At 42.1% G+C, this 20,331-nt stretch overlaps 1 protein-coding gene across 1 annotated transcript in view; it reads right to left on the bottom strand.

Moving 5' to 3' along the window:
- Window positions 1-10,332, bottom strand: part of LOC121531199 (harmonin-like) — a 50,798-nt gene extending 40,466 nt beyond the window's left edge. Inside the window, exons 1-10 of the mRNA XM_045205157.1 lie at window positions 10,243-10,332; window positions 6,550-6,617; window positions 5,547-5,690; window positions 5,164-5,302; window positions 4,527-4,635; window positions 4,384-4,408; window positions 4,053-4,110; window positions 3,662-3,850; window positions 857-916; window positions 714-770 (exon numbers count right to left, since the gene is read on the bottom strand). Coding sequence (XP_045061092.1) covers window positions 714-770; window positions 857-916; window positions 3,662-3,850; window positions 4,053-4,110; window positions 4,384-4,408; window positions 4,527-4,635; window positions 5,164-5,302; window positions 5,547-5,690; window positions 6,550-6,617; window positions 10,243-10,278 — 885 coding nt within the window. The 5' untranslated portion in view covers window positions 10,279-10,332. The remainder of the gene's footprint in view (window positions 1-713; window positions 771-856; window positions 917-3,661; window positions 3,851-4,052; window positions 4,111-4,383; window positions 4,409-4,526; window positions 4,636-5,163; window positions 5,303-5,546; window positions 5,691-6,549; window positions 6,618-10,242) is intronic.
- Window positions 10,333-20,331: the final 9,999 nt, after the last annotated feature.

The following is a 20,331-nucleotide window of genomic DNA, read 5'->3' as shown; positions in this document are numbered from 1 at the left end:
ACGCATGCACGTGCCCGGTCTAGTCAGCATGTAAAAGTAATAAATCAAGTAAGACGCTAGAGGTATGTCGCTGCAGATAAGTTGGGGAAATGTTAAGGAAGCACTATTCACAGGGCGGCCCTAGGCAAAAGTGACATTAGCGACCGCTTAGGGTCCCGCGGCCACTAGGGGGCCCCTGACCCCAAATAAACTGAGTTAGGGTCTCAACTTACTGTTGAGAGTTAGAATAGTAGAATGCAATTTCGAAATCTGGTTGTGCATCAGCAGGTTCTCTTGCTATGTGAGTCACTGACAGTCACTCAATTAGCCCAAGTAAAACATTTTTAGATTGGTAAGTTAGTCTAGCCAGCTATCTAAACTTGTAGTAATCATAGTCGAATTACCGACTGGGCATGCAGGGCACGATTTTATTAGTCACTCTCACTCATATCATATTAACATGGCATAAATCATGGCAAAATGTGTAGAATTGCAGGAAATTAGCTTCAAAACTACACATTTTTCTCTCTGCCCTATGGCAAAATGAGTAGAGTTGCATGAAATTAGTTATAAAATTGCAACATTTTCTCTATGCCCCATGGCAAAATGTGTAGAATTACAGGAAATGTACTTACATTTTTTCTCTCCGCCGTCAAGCACTAAATGTTTTGCACGCGAGGTGGAGGGGGGGGGGCCTGACGGTGTACTTTAATAAGGGTTGATGGTGTACTTACAGCGCCGGTGAGAACTGTGATGGTTAGACTCCTGCTACTCTTCAGAACTCTGACAGCCTGCAGACACCAATAAAGACAAAACTTAACTGAGCAATAAAAACTAAACTTTACAAAGCAAATGTATTGCATTTCATGTGTCCTACCTCTTTGTGGTCCAGATTGGTGAATTCCACCCCATTCACCTCCACGATCTGGTCACCAATCTAACAACAAAAAACACAATACAATCCACAATACCAACCATGCAAAAAAACACACACACATTTCAGTACTTTATTTGATCCACATTGGGACATTGTGGCATACTAGGACCCAGATACAGTGCCTTCAGAAAGTATTCAAAGTATTCATACCCCTTGACTCCACATTTTGTTGTGTTACGGCCTGAATTCAAAATGTATTAAATATTTTTTTCTCACCCATCTACACACAATACCCCATAATGACAAAGTGAAAACATGTGTTTAGAAATGTTTGCAAATGTATTGAAAATTAAAAAAAGAAAGATCTTATTCATATAAGTATTCACACCCCTTTGCTATGACACTCCAAATTGAGATCAGGTGCATCCAATTTCCATTGATCATCCTTGAGATGTTTCTACAACTTGATTGGAGTCCACCTGTGGTCAATTCAATTGTTTGGACATGATTTAGAAAGAAACACACCTGTGTACAGTATATAAAGTCCCACAGTTGACAGTGCACGTCAGAGCAAAAACTATACCATGAAGTCTAAGAAACTGTCCGTAAATCTCCTAGATAGAATTGTGATGAGGCCTACATCTGGGGAAGGCTATAAAACAATTTCTAGAGTGTTGAAAGTTTCCAGGAACACAGTGGTCTCCATCACTGGGAAATTGAAAAAAATATGGAACTACCCAGACTCTGCGTAGAGCTGGCCGTCCAACCAAACTGAGCAACCGGGCAAAAGGGGCCTTGGTCAGGGAGGTGACCAAGAACCCAATGACCACTCTGACAGAATTACAGAGTTCCTTGGCTGAGATGGGAGAACCTGCCAGAAGGACAACAGACTATACAGCACTTCAACAACCTGGGCTTTATGGGCGAGTGGTCTGACGGAAGCCACTCCTGAGAAAAAGGCACATGACAGCATGCCTGGAGTTTGCAAAAAGGCAAGTGAAAGACTTTGAGAGCATAAGGCAAAAAAGGTACTTATTGGCCTGAATGCAAAGCGCTATGTCTGGAGAAAACCAGGCACAGCTCATCACCCGTCTAACACCATCCCTACCGTGAATCATGGTGGTGGCAGCATCATGCTATGGGGATGCTTTTCAGCAGCAGGGACTGGGAGACTGGAAAGGATCAAGGGAACAATGAATGGAGCCAAATACAGGCAAATCCTTGATGAGAACCTGTTTCAGAGTGCAAACGACCTTAGACTGGGGTGAAGATTTACGTTCCAACAGGAAAATGACCCCAAGCATACAGCCAAAGCAACGCTGGAATGGCTTCAGAACAAGAATGTGAAAGTCCTTGAGTGGCCCAGCCAAAGCCCAGACTTAAATCCCATTGACAATATGTGGAAAGACTTGAAGATTGCTGTTCACCACCACTCCCCATCTAACTTAACAGAGCTTGAAAAAATCTGCAAGGAAGAATGGGTGAAAATCCCCAAATCCAGATGTGCAAAGCTGATACAGACATACCCAAGACGACTCAAAGCTGTAATCGCCGCCAAAGGTGCTTCTACAAAGCATTGACTGAGGGGTGTGAATACTTATGTAAATGAGATATTTCTGTATTTCATTTTCAATAAATTAGCAAAAATGTCTAAACATATTTTTACTTTAACATTATGGGGTACTGTAGATGGGTAAGATACATTGTATTTAATCAATTTTGAATTCAGGCTGTAACACAACAAAATGTGGAATAAGTCAAGGGGTATGAATACTTTCTGAAGGCACTGTAGATGGAATCTTGAGACATGGTCAGAAAAAGATTCCAATCCAGTGAAGTCTCTCATTGATCTTGACAAAACACTATGGGTCCATTCTTTTAAGTTTAAACTTTTTCTCTGTCTCAAAATGCGCATCAGCCAATTACAATTGTTGATGTAGTTGCACATGGAACATTCTGTCAACTGTGGGACCTTATATAGACAGGTGTACTGAGTAAAGGGTCTGAATACTTATGTAAATAAGGTATTTCTGTTTTTTATTTTAAATATATTTGCTAACATTTCTAAAAACCTGTTTTCGCTTTGTCATTTTGGGGTATTGTGTGTAGATTGATGAGGAAAAACATTAATTTAATCAATTTTAGAATAAGGCTGTAACGTAACAAAATGTGGAAAAAGTGAATGGGACTGAATACTTTTCGAATGCACTGTATATCTCCTTTAAATGTTGATATTTGGTTGCACTGTCAACCAAACACAATTCAATATTCCTTTTGTAATACAGTAAATAGCCTAAAGTTAAGGCTATCTTACAAACTAATGTAACATTCAACCTTAAAATGAGTAACACATCCATGGCCACATTTTGAGGTTACTGTAATTGTACATTTCTCCTTATTTAATCATATAAAGCGTGAATGTTCAAGATAGCATGCATAAGTCTGACATTGTATTCCCATTTAAACTTTGCTGTGCTTTTAAATGGTTGAAAGCACAGTGATAGACATTTGGGTGACAACTTAAACCAAAATTCTGACATTGTTTTCCATTGGAATTTGGTTGTGCTTTTAGATGGTTGAAAGCATAGTGATAAAACATTAGAAATTCAACTAACTTTTGGTTATCTTTTTGAGTGGGTGAATATACAGTAGTTTGTATTCTCATTGATCAATGACTCAACCCCCCCCAAAAATATAATGCTCGCTGGTATGGACCCAGCGAGTTGACTTGTTGTCATCGTGATACATTTCTAGATGTTCATTTCAAAGTGGTTTACAGTACGCTGAACAGGGCCAAACTCTTACCTGTAGTCCTACTTCAGCAGCGAGGGAGCCAGATTTGACGTTACTGATGTAGATGCCAGGCTTCTGTGTGGGGCCACTGGAGATGCTGACGCCCATGCCCTTGGTGCCCACTAGGCTCAGGAACACCTTCTTTTCCTTGATCTCCTTCCCTCCCATGGACGCCAGGCCTGCCACACTGCTTTTCTTATCCTGAGAGAAAGAGAGAGGGGGGGCAGAGAGACGAGAGATTGTATTACAGTATGTTTTTTTTTTGCCTCCTAATTTGTAGGTCACTCTGGATAAGAGTGTTTACTAAGTTACTAAAATGTGAATGAAGAAGTGCCAAAGGGTGTTACTCTTCAAAGAATATGAGAGAATATTTAATCTAAAAGAAAATGAATCTCATTCTCACCCCAGAATAAGACACAAATTGGTCCACGAACTGCCACTTCAGAGGCTCCTCTGTGGAACTGGAGAACAACAGAAAGCGGAGGATAAATCCGATTCTATATTCATTTATGTATTTATTTCAGCTTTATTTAACCAGGAAGATCCCTTGAATAAGATTTTATGAGCAACACCTGGCACAAGAAATACATAAATCAATAGTCTAGCTACCATCTCAGTGCTCACCGGATACCCCTTATCCAGGATATAGTTTATTGTTTTATTTTTATCTCACAGTTTTTTCTAAATCAGAAAGTTGTCAAATACAATACCAACAAAGACAGAAACAGCCCTACCTCTTCACTGGTATCATCCCAACCTCTGCACAAAGAAAAGGAGGAAAGAGAAAAGGATCAAAATCGAAATAAGTCTTATTAACTTGTGCATTTGACATAAGGATGAGTGAGTATATTGGTTGGGTGGATTTCGTTTAACTTACGCCTGACTTTGAGCGACACGATTTTCTTGGTCTTGATGAGGTTGATGACTTCCTCGTGGATACAGGAAGAGATGGCGTATCCATTGATGCGTACAATCTCATCTCCCATCTGGAGGTCACAGAGGTCAGATGTTACGACCAGCACTTTTTATGTAGTGTGACAGAGTGTGTGGCTACTTTTCTGGGTGTTATGTTTCACAGTGTATGTTTGCCTCTCTTTAGATATTTGACCACATCCCCTCCATCCTGCATACTATGTACCATTTGGGAGAATATGTCTTGTGGGTAAGGATGAGTCTCTGAAATGTATTTTTTTCCAGATGCCAGACAGGATGGCTGTAGCTGTGTGTCAATTTGTGTCATCAGTTATTGAGCTAATGGAAGTGTGTGACATCCTGTCACGCTGGCCAAGGGGAATAACTACAGCAGACCGACAGAAAAGCAGATGCAATCAGTCTGAGTCGTGACTCAGGAGCAAATGACTTCAGGAGGAGATGAAGGACAGGAAGGTACTTCAAAAGTTCCTGGATGTTTTTACTAAAGCGGTTTGTTCCTCGGATTGATTTTATTTGATGCATGTACAAGTGATGCACACACAAACACGCACGCAAATAAACAAACAAACAAACACACACACCTGCAGGCCACTGTTTCCAGCCTGTCCATCCTTGACGATCTGTGAGATGAAGAGTCCACAACCGAACTCCAGGCCCCCTCTCACACTCAGACCCAGACCCTCAGGATGAGTACGATCCAGACGCACCTCCTTCAGCTTACTGCACCACCAGGATGGAGAGAGGGAGGAGGAGAGGGAAGACAGGAGGGGAGAGGGAGAAGGGGTTGGATGGAAGATGACAGGAAAGGGTGGAGGAAGGGGTTATCAGTTCTGTGTTATCAAATTGGTGTACATTCTCGTTACCTATAAGTACTAATAGAGTAATTACATGGTATAAGACAAGTGCATCTTATTGAAAGTCTATGGGCTCCAGCCTGGTGGGTGGCAGCGACCCCTCCACTCACCGTGACCTCTTGGGGGTGAGCAGGTCGTACTCCACCTGGTGTTTGAGGGGAATGAGGGGCCGGATGGCATCAAACAGCGGCAGGCGACTGGGCTCATTGATGACCAGCTTCAGGTCCCCCACCAACACTGGCAGCTCCATGGACCTGAGGGAGAGGGCAGAGGGTCAGAGGACAGCTAAACACACGCAAACACACACTGCACAGTCATTCAGGAGAGAGCGAGATGTTTTGAACACCTTTCTTTATCATTCCTATTTTTGACTATGAGGACAAAGTGACTCAAAGCAGCACACAGAGTGACTAGTACAGAACAGTATGATAAACGCCATGCCCTTATGGGTCATCAAGGATTCCAAGAATGTGCAATCTACCTACCAACTCCAATGGGAACATAAGGCCTATGAATTATTAACATTTGCCATTTCACTCCTGACTCGTGCACGAAAGGGTAAAGGGCTTTTGTGAATAGCTGGCCAGGCTTGGTGGAGCACAGTGGAAAACTGATCATCGGTCTAACCAATGGGGTCTCGGGGCTCTGGCTCCTTACAAAGAGCACATGGAAACCAGCACCGCTAACTCCCCTTCACCCCCATTCAGTCCACATTATCATCATAGTCCTGAATGAAACCCTATCTCCCACCATACACCTGTATACACACACAATAATGCACACACACGCACACGGACATGCACACGCACACACAGAATACTTAATCCTCCTATATGTAAATGTAAATTTGAGAGAAATCAAGAGGTTTGCTTGACCATTTTCCATTTTTGTTGAAATTGAAGTGACACACAAAAGGTCATCTTAATTACTGTACTGGCAGACCCACTAACAATCCACTTCCCCAAATAAAGGATCAGCAAACTGAAATCAGTTGAGGGAAGAAAACTGTCCGAAAATTGGTCATCCTGAAATAAACGACAAGTCAATCATTTAGCACTAAACTAAAGTGAAAGTGTACTAAAGTGAAAGTCAAACAGAGATGGTGGTACTCACTGGTGGTACATCCGCAGGACATCGTACAGGTAATCCTTTTCTGCCTCATTGTCAATGAGCAGCTCCACCTAGACAGCAAAGGCATCTTTAGTCTCATTCTCATCTTTATCATCCTCATCATCACAGACAAGATAGCAGCTGCCACAGTCAGGGAAGGCTGCAGGCTCTATACTGACACATCCCTCTCCGCTGTGGTCCTTTCAGCATAACAGGGGGCATTCCCTTTAGCCCTAGGTGTGTGTGTGTGTGCATCAGTATGTGTGTGTGTGTGTGTGTGTGTGTGTGTATCTTACCTTGTAGCGACTGAACTGCTGCAGAAAAGTTTTGAGGAAGCGCTTAGGCCAGTCATTAATATACCCCATCTCCTTCATTAAGGAAGGTTGTCTATCCGTCTGTGTGTGAGAGCCTCAGTGTGTGTGTGTGGGCACGTACCTGTGTATGTGCATATGTTTGTCAATGCTGCATTTGTGTGCCTATGCCTGTAAAGCGTTAGCATCAATAGTATCTCAGCTCTATTGTTTGTTGCTGGTGGTAGAAGGCCAGGTAGCTTTCCTGTTTTCTAGATCCCTTCTCCTGTGAAGTGGCCGGCCCTTACTAGGACTGTGAGCTGGTAGCCACACTTATGCCACCGGACTAGGGAGGGGGAGTACGGGAGCGAGACGGAGGGGTGGAGGTTGGAGGGCGGTTTGGAATAGTGAGGTGAGCAGTGTCCCCTTACAGTACATCCCTGTGACAAGCAGTCCTCCACCATACACTCTTAGAATAAGGGTTGACTCGAGGAACCCTGGAGATTTTAAAGGAACCATTGCAGTCAATGGGTTCATATTTGCACCTTTGGTTAGTTGAGGGGTTATTGGAAGAACCTTTAATGTTTCAATGTAGCAAAGGGTTCCTGGAGAAACCTTTTTGCTCGGGTGTGCGGAGCACTTTGAATACATTTAGATGTTGGATTTGTTGCGCTGCCAGACTCAGAAGAAGATGAAAATATGTGGTTTTTGGCAATGCCTTTATGGGATGGCTAACTTGTAAACAATTACCCATTCCTATATGAGTACTATTTTAATAGCAATGGTGAATAATACAACATTGGCTGTCAAGCCAATTATACTATATGACTGTAGCCTCCTGTTTGTTTTCATTCCGAAAAGTTTATTGTGATGGTAATGACGTTTGTTTATGATGATAATTATTAGGTGTTGGCTTAGGTCGCTAGCTAGCTACAGTATCTTCAACCTAGCGTACACTCTTAAAAATACTTGGTTGTTTGGATGGCCCAACTGCTGGGTTGCAGGCATTGGGTCACTTCGTTAGGTGGTTTTCTTTAAAAAGCGACAGGTTTGATTGTTGATGCTGGGTTATTGATGCTGGGTTAGTAAGAAATGACCCGGCGAGTCAGATAAGATGACCGGGGCGTGGCTTAGTAGGGGCGTGGCTTTCATATAGTTATTTTTGGCCACCCATGAGAGTAAATGTCATTCCTGTTAATTTGTTCATTGGTTCACTTAGTTAGGTGGTTTTCTTTCAAAATAGACAGGTTTGGTTGTTGATGCTGGGTTATTAAGAAATGACCCAGCGGGTCAGATAAGACGACTGGAGGTGTGGCTTTCAGATAGTTATTTCTGGACATCCGTATTGATAAGGTTGAACACTGACAGTTTTGTACCTTCATTGAGGCTTACAGAGGTGTATGAGTTCCTCAAGAGCCTATGCAAATCCCAATGTTGGAAGAGCCACCACTTTATTACTATATGTAATCAACAATGTTAATATGTAATATGCATAAATATTCAAGGAAGATTTAAAAAGAAATTGTGCTAAAAGCCACGACTCCAATAAGCCACGCCTCCAATCTTCTGATAAGCTGCCGCCGCTACAATATATTATTAAAAGGGTTCAAAATGGAACTCCTCCATCACAAAAAGGTTCCTGTTTGAACCTTTACACAGGCAGCCCAGTATAAACGTATAAATGTAAATCTGTGAAGCTTCCTCAAACGGTTCCTCAAATAACATTTTCAGAGGGGTTCCTGTGGATGAACCTTTTTGACCTGGAAAGGTTCCCCCACAGTGGCAATCTTTTTAACCCCAAAAGGTTATTCAAAAGGTTCCTGGGTGTATGACAGTGTGTTTATGGTTTCGTAAAGCTCTTGGACTCAACATTGAGAGACAGGGTAAGCAACAGTGACTATGTGCAGACTTTAGCACCCTGAACGGATGAAGCCAATGTCATAAAGAGCCACCCAGATTTACATTTACATTTTTGTCATTTAGCAGACGCTCTTATCCAGAGCGACTTACAGTTAGTGAATACATTTTTTTTTTTATACTGGCCCCCCGTGGAAATCGAACCCACAACCATGGCGTTGCAAACGCCATGCTCTATCAACTGAGCTACATCCCTGCCGGCCATTCCCTCCCCTACCCTGGACGACGCTGGGCCAATTGTGCGCCGCCCATGAGTCTCCCGGTCGCGGCCGGCTGCGACAGAGCCTGGATTCGAACCAGGATCTCTAGTGGCACAGTTAGCACTGCGATGCAGTGCCTTAGACCACTGCGCCACTCAGGAGACAGATACCACCGGTTATTCTGGGAATATGGACCAACACAAAGCTTATGTTATATATGAATTCCTCTTGTGTTCTCTAAACATTTCAACTCCCTTGTTCTCAAACATCCAACAAAAGCACAGGGGTGAATACAACACATACAACAAATAAGCTGTAAGAGAGATTGAAGGGCCCACTTCAATCTAACAGTAGCATATATTCACCTCTAAAAGAAATGTGTCACCGCATATTAATTGTCACAAACATGACCAAAAAGACGTGCTGTTCTGTGGTGTTGTTGTTGCTCATGCCTTCCTGCCTGCCCGTCCTCTCTGTCTCTAATTGCTGCTGTAAATTGTCCCATCCTTTCCGCTCGGCTGGACATCCCTGACACGGTCTAAATTATCTAATGGGGAGCGACCAAGTGAGAGCCTACAACATGGAGGACAGATGGCTCTGGGTCCACATTACAGAGGACTGAAAACACCCAAACGTATCATGTTCCCTTTACACAGTTTCTCTTTTTGACATTATTATCAGAATACTGTCACCATGAGTATCCGTGAACAATTGTATGGCTATGTACAAAATGCATCATTGATATCTTTGTGTTGGGTCTAGAATGACCAACAGGCAAAAATATGTTGGAAACACCAGGTGAACGTTCTGCAATACACACAGTTCACCTGACAAACGACTAGCCTAACCAATCAGGAAAGCTGACACACAGGCCATAGGTAATCATGATAAAAGCCTAGCTTACCTGTACACACTCTCCCTACAATCTACATTTTTGTTACTGTATAGCCTATACACACATATGGTATTAAAAAGGAATACATTAAATTAAATATCCTCACGAAGGGGCAACTTTTTAATCCTACACTACAGAGAATTAACTTGTTGTATAACAGTTGTATAACACAACAGTCTAATTTCACAATTGTGAAATAAAGGATGAAACAATTCAATAAAAATCCCAGCCAAAACATGTGTTAGTCCTATTATGAACATTTTCTACACCTATGAAGACATTCTAAACGCATCTAAAGGCACCTGTGCAAAAGCCTTACCCCAACAGGGTTCAGAGTACATCATAGGACTTTGATAACAGCCAAAGCAAAATGAAACACAAATTAAGTTCTTACCTTGTGCCTAAATTCTCGAGCTACTTTTCGTTCCATTTTCGACACAAAGAAAACGCTGCCACTGACCTGTGTTCTATCGTCCTGTTAGCAACAGTTCCCTCTCAACAGTGGCGCTACCGACAGTGAACGCTGGGTGGTAGACATAAAGAATGATAGAGGCCTCTAGTGGCCAAAAGGCCTCTTTAGCATGGGCAGCGCCATTGAGGGCTTCCACCATGCTTCCGCCATTTTAAAGTAGTCAACTGGGTGGGTATTCCTATAGAGTACCACAGTATGAGTCATAATACCCATAAACCTAAAGGTCAAACAGGGAAATGGTTCCAATCGTTTTCCACTATTCATTTTTCCCATAGGGGATTTTAGAAACACTTAACATATGGGCTGTGTTTCGTGTAGCCTTACCCTGGCGTGACGTTTTGATAACTGTGTAAATCTCTCTAGAACAAGGTGACTTTCATCAATATATTTGTCTGTGTTTACCTCCCAAAAATGAAATGCTAATTAGCTGCTAATGTGGCTATCATAAAGAACTAGAAACGCCATGATGATTTGGACGAGACTGTCGAATTGAGGCAAAGGTAAGAATCTCTGGATTAACTATCTAATGTCAGCTAAATGTAGTAATGAATAAATAGGCTCCATTTCTTTAAATTGACAATTCTGTGAACTGTCTATTGCAAGTTTTAAATTGACACAATACCTGTTAGCGAAGGTGTCAGCTAGAGATTACATGCAGGAGCTTGCAGGAATTTGTAGTTTTGCATGATGTCTACGTTGATGCTAATTAGCATTTTTGAATCTGATAGTAAATAGAGCCGAATATATTGATAAAAGTCACCTTGTCCGAGAAAGATTTACATGGTTATCAACATGTCATGCCAGGGTAAGGCTACATGAAACACAGCCCTTATGTAAAGTGTTTCTAAAATCCCCTATGGAAAAAATGAATGGTGGAAAAACGATTGGAACCGTTTCCCTGTTTGACCACTTGGTTTTATGGGTATTGTGACACCTACACTGTGGGGCTCTATGGGTTGTAGCCTCAATGGCACTGCCCATGCTGTCACAGAAGCCATAATGTCACAGAAGAGTCCTCTATCTATCTCTATGGTGGTAGATGACACCAGTGGCCCTAATCAGAGAATAGCTCCAGGTATCACTTGCTGAGGCGCTGCTTGGTTGGGAAAAAGCAGATGTTTCCAGTTTTCAGGGATACAGTATTTACATTTCAGGAACCTCATAATTTCTTTGGTGGGAAGACAACGGTGCAAAGCTAAATATACTGAGCAAAAATATAAACGCAAAGTGCAACAATTTCAACAATTTTACTGATTTACAGTTCATAGAAGGAAATCAGTCATTAGGCCCTAATCTATGGATTTCACATGACTGGGCAGGGGCGCAGCTATGGGTGGGCCTGGGAGGGCATAGGCCCACCCACTGGGGAGCCAGACCCAGCAAATCAGAATGAATTTATCCCCACAAAAGGGCTTCAGTACAGACAGAAATACTTTCATCAGCTGTCTGGGTGGCTGGTCTCAGACGATCCTGCATGTGAAGAAGACGGATGTGGAGGCCGATCTGCGGTTGTGAGGCCGGTAGCACGTACTGCCAAATTCTCTAAAATGACGTTGGAGGCGGCTTATGGTAGAGAAATTAACATTCAATTCTCTGGCAACAGCTCTGGTGGACATTCCTGCAGTCAGCATCTGTGGCATTGTGTTGTGTGACAAAACTGCACATTTTATAATATAAAATAATAATAATAATATGTTAGAGTGGCCTTTTATTGTCCACAGCACAAGGTGCACCTGTGTAAGGAGCATGGTGTTTAATCAGCTTATTGATATGCCACACCTGTCAGGTGGATGGATTATCTTGGCAAAAGATTAATGCTCACTAACAGGGACGTAAACAAATTTCTGCACAACATTTGTAGAGAAATACTGTTTTTGTGCTTATGGAAAATTTCTGGGATCTTTAATTTCAGCTCATGAAACATGGGACCAACACTTTACATGTTGCGTTTATATTTTTGTTCCTTATAAATAAAGCGTAGCTACTATTTCTATCATTATTGTCACCATCTATTCTACTACATTTAGGTTATTGTAACATATGGAAAATGAGTGCCTGTGGTACTGATGATTTAGGCCTATTGCCTATGAAAAATAAAAATAAAGGCTTATATATCCCTATTTCATTATGTAGGTCACCTTAAAACAGTTATTTTGCTACATCAAATGAAATGCAGTTAAATCAAAAGTTGGTGCCGAAGTCCAGCCGGTCACACAGTGTTTCTATTCATCAGAACAGTAGGTGGCGATAAAGCATCGCTAATCGAATCACACTGCACTTTATTTTTTCTCCGAAGAACTACAATTGTAAACTTCCAAGATCTACACTTGGTCGAAATGATAATCTTCAATCTAAGATTTTTGAAGTTTCATGAAAGGTAACGACAAAACTCATTTCAATGTTTATTACAGATTAAGAATTGTTGTTGAAATAATGCCATCGGACTCGGCACTCAAACCTGGCCTTTGTATCCATTTCGCTAACGTTAGCTAGCTAATTTGGCTGGCCAATGTTTTTGAGACTTTTTTGTGAACTGCACGGCGTTCTAGCCAGCAGCTCACTTCGTTAGAACGAACATTGATTGTAATGGAAATCTTTCCTAAATACATTTCATTTATTTGATTGAATAGAAGTTCCGTAATGGTTAGATTGTTAGGAATGCACTGATATAAGTGGACTCACATTGCATTTCGGCAATTTACCGAAAAACCACTTTATATCAGCTTTTTGCCTGTTGTCATAGATAGACTCATGGATATAACCCGTTTTAGCATGGACTTTGCCATTGATGGATTCTACCATTTTAAAGTAGTCAACTGGGTGGGGATTACTATTGAGTTGGATGAAATCAGCCAATGAAAAATAAGAAAATGTACTACTTTAAAATGGAGATAGCTAAAGGGGGGGCCAACTCCATATTAATGCCCATGATTTTGGAATGAGATGTTTGACGAGCAGGTGTCCACATACTTTTGGTAATGTAGTGTATGACCACTGACATGTTTGCCAAGGTAGCCCCATTACCACCAGACAAATTGCTGATAGGCACAACAGTATCTGCATTAGCTGGGAATGAAAAGGTGAAAGGTGCACATTGTTATATTAGCAGAATACTGCTTCTAAGGTATTATGTAAAGGGTTGTTTATTCTACATGGACCTGTTACTACATTTGAAAGTTATCAAAACACTTAGTTTAGAATATCAACATAAATTCAGCAATTGTATTATTCTCATATTACTCTATAGGCTACTGACCTATTCAAAGCTTCCTCTGGCATCTCACCATACATCTGCCTGTAGTTATTGAACTCAATCTGCAGGAGGTTTGTTTGTTGTGATTGAGTGGGGGGAAACAGCTGCGGGCATGGTTCTGACAGATGGGTGTGTCTTGGTGGCGGCAAGGACACACCCAAAAAGCTTTATCCCAATAGCCAGAAGGGGGAGCCATGGGAAGCATGAACTACAGAAATTCAGCTGTGGCAATATATTCATTTTGACAATAGATTTTCTGTTGGTTAAAGCAACTGGGATATTATTCCATCTACTTTTAGCGTTCTATTGAAGTTTCTGGCAATGGTTTTAAGGAAATATATCTACTCCGAAATATTTAAAATGGGAAACGATTGGGATTCCATTAGTAGAGAGAGAGAGTCCTCCATTGGGGTCTTGAGAGGCAGTAGGGATTATTTGGTTAATTGTATGTATTGTAAAATATCATCTGCACAATGAGATGAAGTGATCAGTAGATTTAAGGGAAATTTGTTTTATTTATATTTATTTTTATTTAACCTTTATTTAACCAGGTAAGCCAGTTGAGAACACTTCTCATTTACAACTGCGACCTGGCCAAGATAAAGCAAAGCAGTGCGATAAAAACAACAACACAGAGGTACATATGGGGTAAACAAAACATAAAGTCAAATATACAACAGAAAATATATATACAGTGTGTGCGAATGTAGTAAGTTATGGAGGTAAGGCAATAAATAGGCCATAGTGCAAAATAATTACAATTTAGTATTAACACTGGAATGATAGATGTGCAAAATATGATGTGCAAATAGAGATACTGGGGTGCAAATTAGCAAAATAAATAACAATATGGGGATGAGGTAGTTGGGTGGGCTAATTTCAGAATGGCTGTGTACAGGTGCAGTGATCGGTAAGCTGCTCTGACAACTGATGCTTAAGGTTAGTGAGGGAGAGAAGTGTCTCCAGCTTCAGAGATTTTTGCAGTTCGTTCCAGTCATTGGCAGCAGAGAACTGGAAGGAAAGGTGGCCAAAGGAGGTGTTGGCTTTGGGGATGACCAGTGAGATATACCTGCTGGAGCTCAGACTACGGGTGGGTGTTGCTATGGTGACCAGTGAGCTAAGATAAGGCGGGGATTTGCCTAGAAGTGATTTATAGATGACCTGGAGCCAGTGGGTTTGGCGACGAATATGTAGTGAGGGCCAGCCAACAAGAGCGTACAGGTCACAATGGTGGGTAGTATATGGGGCTTTGGTGACAAAACGGATGGCACTGTGATAGACTACATCCAATTTGCTGAGTGTTATTTCCTTCAATTGACGAATTGCCTGGGCCAGGGGTTCCATGGATAATAAGAATAGCAAAGGTGAAATTGGATCGCCTTGTCTGCTGCTTCTAGTGATTCTGAACAGAGCAGAGCATATGTTGCCTGTTATAACTATGGCTGAGGGATTGACATAGAGTATAATCATGTTAATGAAATTGGAGCCAATTCCCATGTGTTCCGAGACAGACCAAAAAATATGACCATTCTAGTCTATCAAAAGCATTTTCTGCATGGAGAGATAATACAGCCCAAGGAGCTGTTGTTTCTGATGAAGCATCTAAGCTACAGTGGGGAGAACAAGTATTTGATACACTGCTGAATTTGCAGGTTTTCCTACTTACAAAGCATGTAGAGGTCTGTAATTTTTATCATAGGTACACTTCAACTGTGAGAGACGGAATCTACAAAAATCCAGAAAATCACATTGTATGATTTTTAAGTTATTAATTTGCATTTTTTTGCATGACATAAGTATTTGATACATCAGAAAAGCAGAACTTAATATTTGGTACAGAAACCTTTGTTTGCAATTACAGAGATCATACGTTTCCTGTAGGTCTTGACCAGGTTTGCACACACTGCAGCAGGGATTTTGGCCCACTCCTCCATACAGACCTTCTCCAGATCCTTTAGGTTTCGGGGCTGTTGCTGGGCAATACAGACTTTCAGCTCCCTCCAAATATTTTCTATTGGGTTCAGGTCTGGAGACTGGCTAGGCCACTCCAGGACCTTGAGATGCTTCTTACGGAGCCACTCCTTAGTTGCCCTGGCTGTGTGTTTCGGGTCGTTGTCATGCTGGAAGACCCAGCCACGACCCATCTTCAATGCTCTTACTGAGGGAAGGAGGTTGTTGGCCAAGATCTTGCTATACATGGCCCCATCCATCCTCCCCTCAATACGGTGCAGTCATCCTGTCCCCTTTGCAGAAAAGCATCCCCAAAGAATGACGTTTCCACCTCCATGTTTCACGGTTGGGATGGTGTTCTTGGGGTTGTACTCATCCTTCTCCTTCCTCCAAACACGGCGAGTGGAGTTTAGACCAAAAAGCTCTATTTTTGTCTCATCAGACCACATGCCCTTCTCCCATTCCTCCTCTGGATCATCCAGATGGTCATTGGCAAACTTCAGACGGGCCTGGACATGCGCTGGCTTAAGCAGGGGGACCTTGCGTGCGCTGCAGGATTTTAATCCATGACGGCGTAGTGTGTTACTAATGGTTTTCTTTGAGACTGTGGTCGCAGCTCTCTTCAGGTCATTGACCAGGTCCTGCCGTGTAGTTCTGGGCTGATCCCTCACCTTCCTCATGATCATTGATGAGGTGAGATATTGCATGGAGCCCCAGACCGAGGGTGATTGACCGTCATCTTGAACTTCTTAAATGTTCTAATAATTGCGCCAACAGTTGTTGCCTTCTCACCAAGCTGCTTGCCTATTGTCCTGTAGCCCATCCCAGCCTTGTGCAGGTCTACAATTTTATCCCTGATGTCCTTACACAGCTCTCTGGTCTTGGCCATTGTGGAGAGGTTGGAGTCTGTTTGATTGAGTGTGTGGACAGGTGTCTTTTATACAGGTAATGAGTTCAAACAGGTGCAGTTAATACAGGTAATGAGTGGAGAACAGGAGGGCTTCTTAAAGAAAAACTAACAGGTCTTTGAGAGCCGGAATTCTTACTGGTTGGTAGGTGATCAAATACTTATGTCATGCAATAAAATGCAAAGTAATTACTTAAAAATCATACAATGTGATTTTCTGGATTTTTACAGACCTCTACATGCTTTGTAAGTAGGAAAACCTGCAAAATCGGCAGTGTATCAAATACTTGTTCTCCCCACTGTATGTAATAGTTTGCAGAGGTTTTCCGAGGATAAATGCTTTTTTAACAAACCCACTTTGGTCCGTGTGGACCAATTTGGGTAAGTTTCGAGACGGGATGACAACATTTAGGAAAATAGTTTAATATATGTGTTTGTCAAAGATTGGGGATGATAGTGGCATCCTTACATTTTGGGTGGCATCCTTATTTTTAATTTTTTATAAAAGTGAAATTAGTGCTGTATTCACATCTCTCCCAAATTAACCTTTGTAAGTGGCTGTATTAAAGGGTAGGCAGCATAAATGTAACCACATGTAACATATGGATTTGCAATAGTATATGCAGTATACCAATATGAAGTTGGCAGTAGTAAGCGTGGTGGTCAGACAGGCTCATATGTCGAATTTCTACACTCAACAAAAATATAAATGCAACATGCAACAATTTCAAAGATTTTACTGAGTTCATATAAGGAAATCAGTCAATACATTCATTAGGCACTAATCTATGGATTTCACATGACTGGGAATACAGATATGCATCTGTTGGTCTCAGATACCTTTAAAAAAAAAAAAGTAGGGGTCTGGATCAGAAAACCAGTCAGTATCTGGTGTGACCACCATTTGCCTCATGCAGTGTGACACATTTCCTTCGCATAGAGTTGATCAGGCTGTTGATTGTTGCCTGTGGAATGTTGTCCCACTCTTCAATGGCTGTGTGAAGTTGCTGGATATTGGCGAGAACTGGAACACGCTGTCGTACATGTCGATCCAGAACATCCCAAACATGCTCAATGGGTGACATGTCTGGTGAGTATGTAGGTCATGGAAGAACTGGGAGATTTTCAGCTTGCAGGAAATGTGTACAAATCCTTGTGACATGGGGCTGTGCATTATGCTGAAACATGAGGTGATGGCGGCGGATGAATGGCACGACAATAGGCATCAGAATCTCGTCACGGTATCTCTGTGCATGCAAATTGCCATCGATAAAATGCAATTGTGTTCGTTGTCTGTAGCTTATGCCTGCCTATACCATAACCCCACCAATACTGTAACCCCATCTGCCCGGTACAGTTGAAACCGGGATTCATCCGCGAAGAGCACACTTCTCCAGCATGCCAGTGGCCATCGAAGGTGAGTGTTTGCCCACTGAAGTCGGTTACGATGCCGAACTGCAGTCAGGTCAAGACCCTGGTGAGGACGACAAGCATGTAGATGAGCTTCCCTGAGACGGTTTCTGACAGTTTGTGCAGAAATTCTTTGGTTTTGCAAACCCAGTTTCATTTGCTGTCCATGTGCCTAGTCTCAGGCGATCCCGCAGGTGAAGAAGCCGGATGTGGAGGTCCTGGGCTGGTGTGGTTACACGTGGTCTGCGGTTGTGAGGCCGGTTGGACGTACTGCCAAATTCTCTAAAACGATGTTGGAGGCGGCTTATGGTAGAGAAATTAACATTAAATTCTCTGGCAACAGCTCTGGTGGAGCATGCCAATTGCACAAACCCTCAACTTGAGACATCTGTGGTAATGTGTTGTGTGACAAAACTAAACATTTTAGTGGCCTTTTATTGTCCCCAGCACAAGGTGCACCTCTGTAATGATCATGATGTTTAATCAGCTTCTGGATATGCCACACCTGTCAGGTGGATGGATTGTCTTGGTAAAGGAGAAATGCTCACTAACAGGGATGTAAACAAATTTGTGCACAATTTGAGAGCAATAAGCTTTTTGTGCGTATGGACAATTTCTGGGATCTTTTATTTCAGCTAATGAAACATGGCACCAAGGCCACCTGTTAGGGCACCAAGGCCATTAACCAAAATTGCCAATTAAATTGATTTGAAAACCGAAAAACAGTAGCTATTCTGTTAACTTAAGTGTATGTACAGTGGGGAAAAAAAGTATTTAGTCAGGCACCAATTGTGCAAGTTCTCCCACTTAAAAAGATGAGAGAGGCCTGTAATTTTCATCATAGGTACACGTCAACTATGACAGACAAAATGAGAAAAAAAAATCCAGAAAATCACATTGTAGGATTTTTTATGAATTTATTGGCATATGATGGTGGAAAATAAGTATTTGGTCAATAACAAAAGTTTCTCAATACTTTGTTATATACCCTTTGTTGGCAATGACACAGGTCAAACGTTTTCTGTAAGTCCTCACAAGGTTTTCACACACTGTTGCTGGTATTTTGGCCCATTCCTCCATGCAGATCTCCTCTAGAGCAGTGATGTTTTGGGGCTGTCGCTGGGCAACATGGACTTTCAACTCCCGCCAAAGATTTTCTATGGGGGTTGAGATCTGGAGACTGGCTAGGCCACTCCAGGACCTTGAAATGCTTCTTACGAAGCCATTCCTTCGTTGCCCGGGCGGTGTGTTTGGGATCATTGTCATGCTGAAAGACCCAGCCACGTTTCATCTTCAATGCCCTTGCTGATGGAAGGAGGGTTTCACTCAAAATCTCACGATACATGGCCCCATTCATTCTTTCCTTTACACGGATCAGTCGTCCTGGTCCCTTTGCAGAAAAACAGCCCCAAAGCATGATGTTTCCAACCCCATGCTTCACAGTAGGTATGGTGTTCTTTGGATGCAACTCAGCATTCTTTGTCCTCCAAACATGACGAGTTGAGTTTTTACCAAAAAGTTATATTTTGGTTTCATCTGACCATATGACATTCTCCCAATCCTCTTCTGGATCATCCAAATGCACTTCAGACGGGCCTGGACATGTACTGGCTTAAGCAGGGGGACACGTCTCGCACTGCAGGATTTGAGTCCCTGGCGGCGTAGTGTGTTACTGATGGTTGGCTTTGTTACTTTGGTCCCAGCTCTCTGCAGGTCATTCACTAGGTCCCCCCGTGTGGTTCTGGGATTTTTGCTCACCGTTCTTGTGATCATTTTGACCCCACGGGGTGAGATCTTGCGTGGAGCCCCAGATCGAGGGAGATTATCAGTGGTCTTGTATGTCTTCCATTTCCTAATAATTGCTCCCACAGTTGATTTCTTCAAACCAAGCTGCTTACCTATTGCAGATTCAGTCTTCCCAGCCTGGTGCAGGTCTACAATTTTGTTTTTGGTGTCCTTTGACAGCTCTTTGGTCTTGGCCATTGTGAAGTTTGGAGTGTGACTGTATGAGGTTGTGGACAGGTGTCTTTTATACTGATAACAAGTTCAAACAGGTGCCATTAATACAGGTAACGAGTGGAGGACAGAGGAGCCTCTTAAAGAAGAAGTTACAGGTCTGTGAGAGCCAGAAATCTTGCTTGTTTGTAGGTGACCAAATACTTATTTTTCACCATAATTTGCAAATAAATTCATTAAAAATCCTACAATGGGATTTTCTGGATTTTTTTCTCAATTTGTCTGTCATAGTTGACGTGTACCTATGATGAAAATTACAGGCCTCTCTCATCTTTTTAAGTGGGAGAACTTGCACAATTGGTGGCTGGCTAAATACTTTTTTTCCCCACTGTAAATGTACATAAATAATTAGCCTTCATGTTGAAGTGTAGGTGATAGCCTTTGGTTACTTCCTGTCATGTCCAGACCTATGCTGACATATACAGTGGGGAGAACAAGTATTTGATAGAGGTCGAGGTCTGTAATTTTTATCATA

Source organism: Coregonus clupeaformis, chromosome 19, assembly GCF_020615455.1.
Source record: "Coregonus clupeaformis isolate EN_2021a chromosome 19, ASM2061545v1, whole genome shotgun sequence".
In the NCBI taxonomy this organism is placed as follows: Eukaryota; Metazoa; Chordata; class Actinopteri; order Salmoniformes; family Salmonidae; genus Coregonus; species Coregonus clupeaformis.
This window is presented reverse-complemented; position numbering and strand designations above follow the sequence as displayed.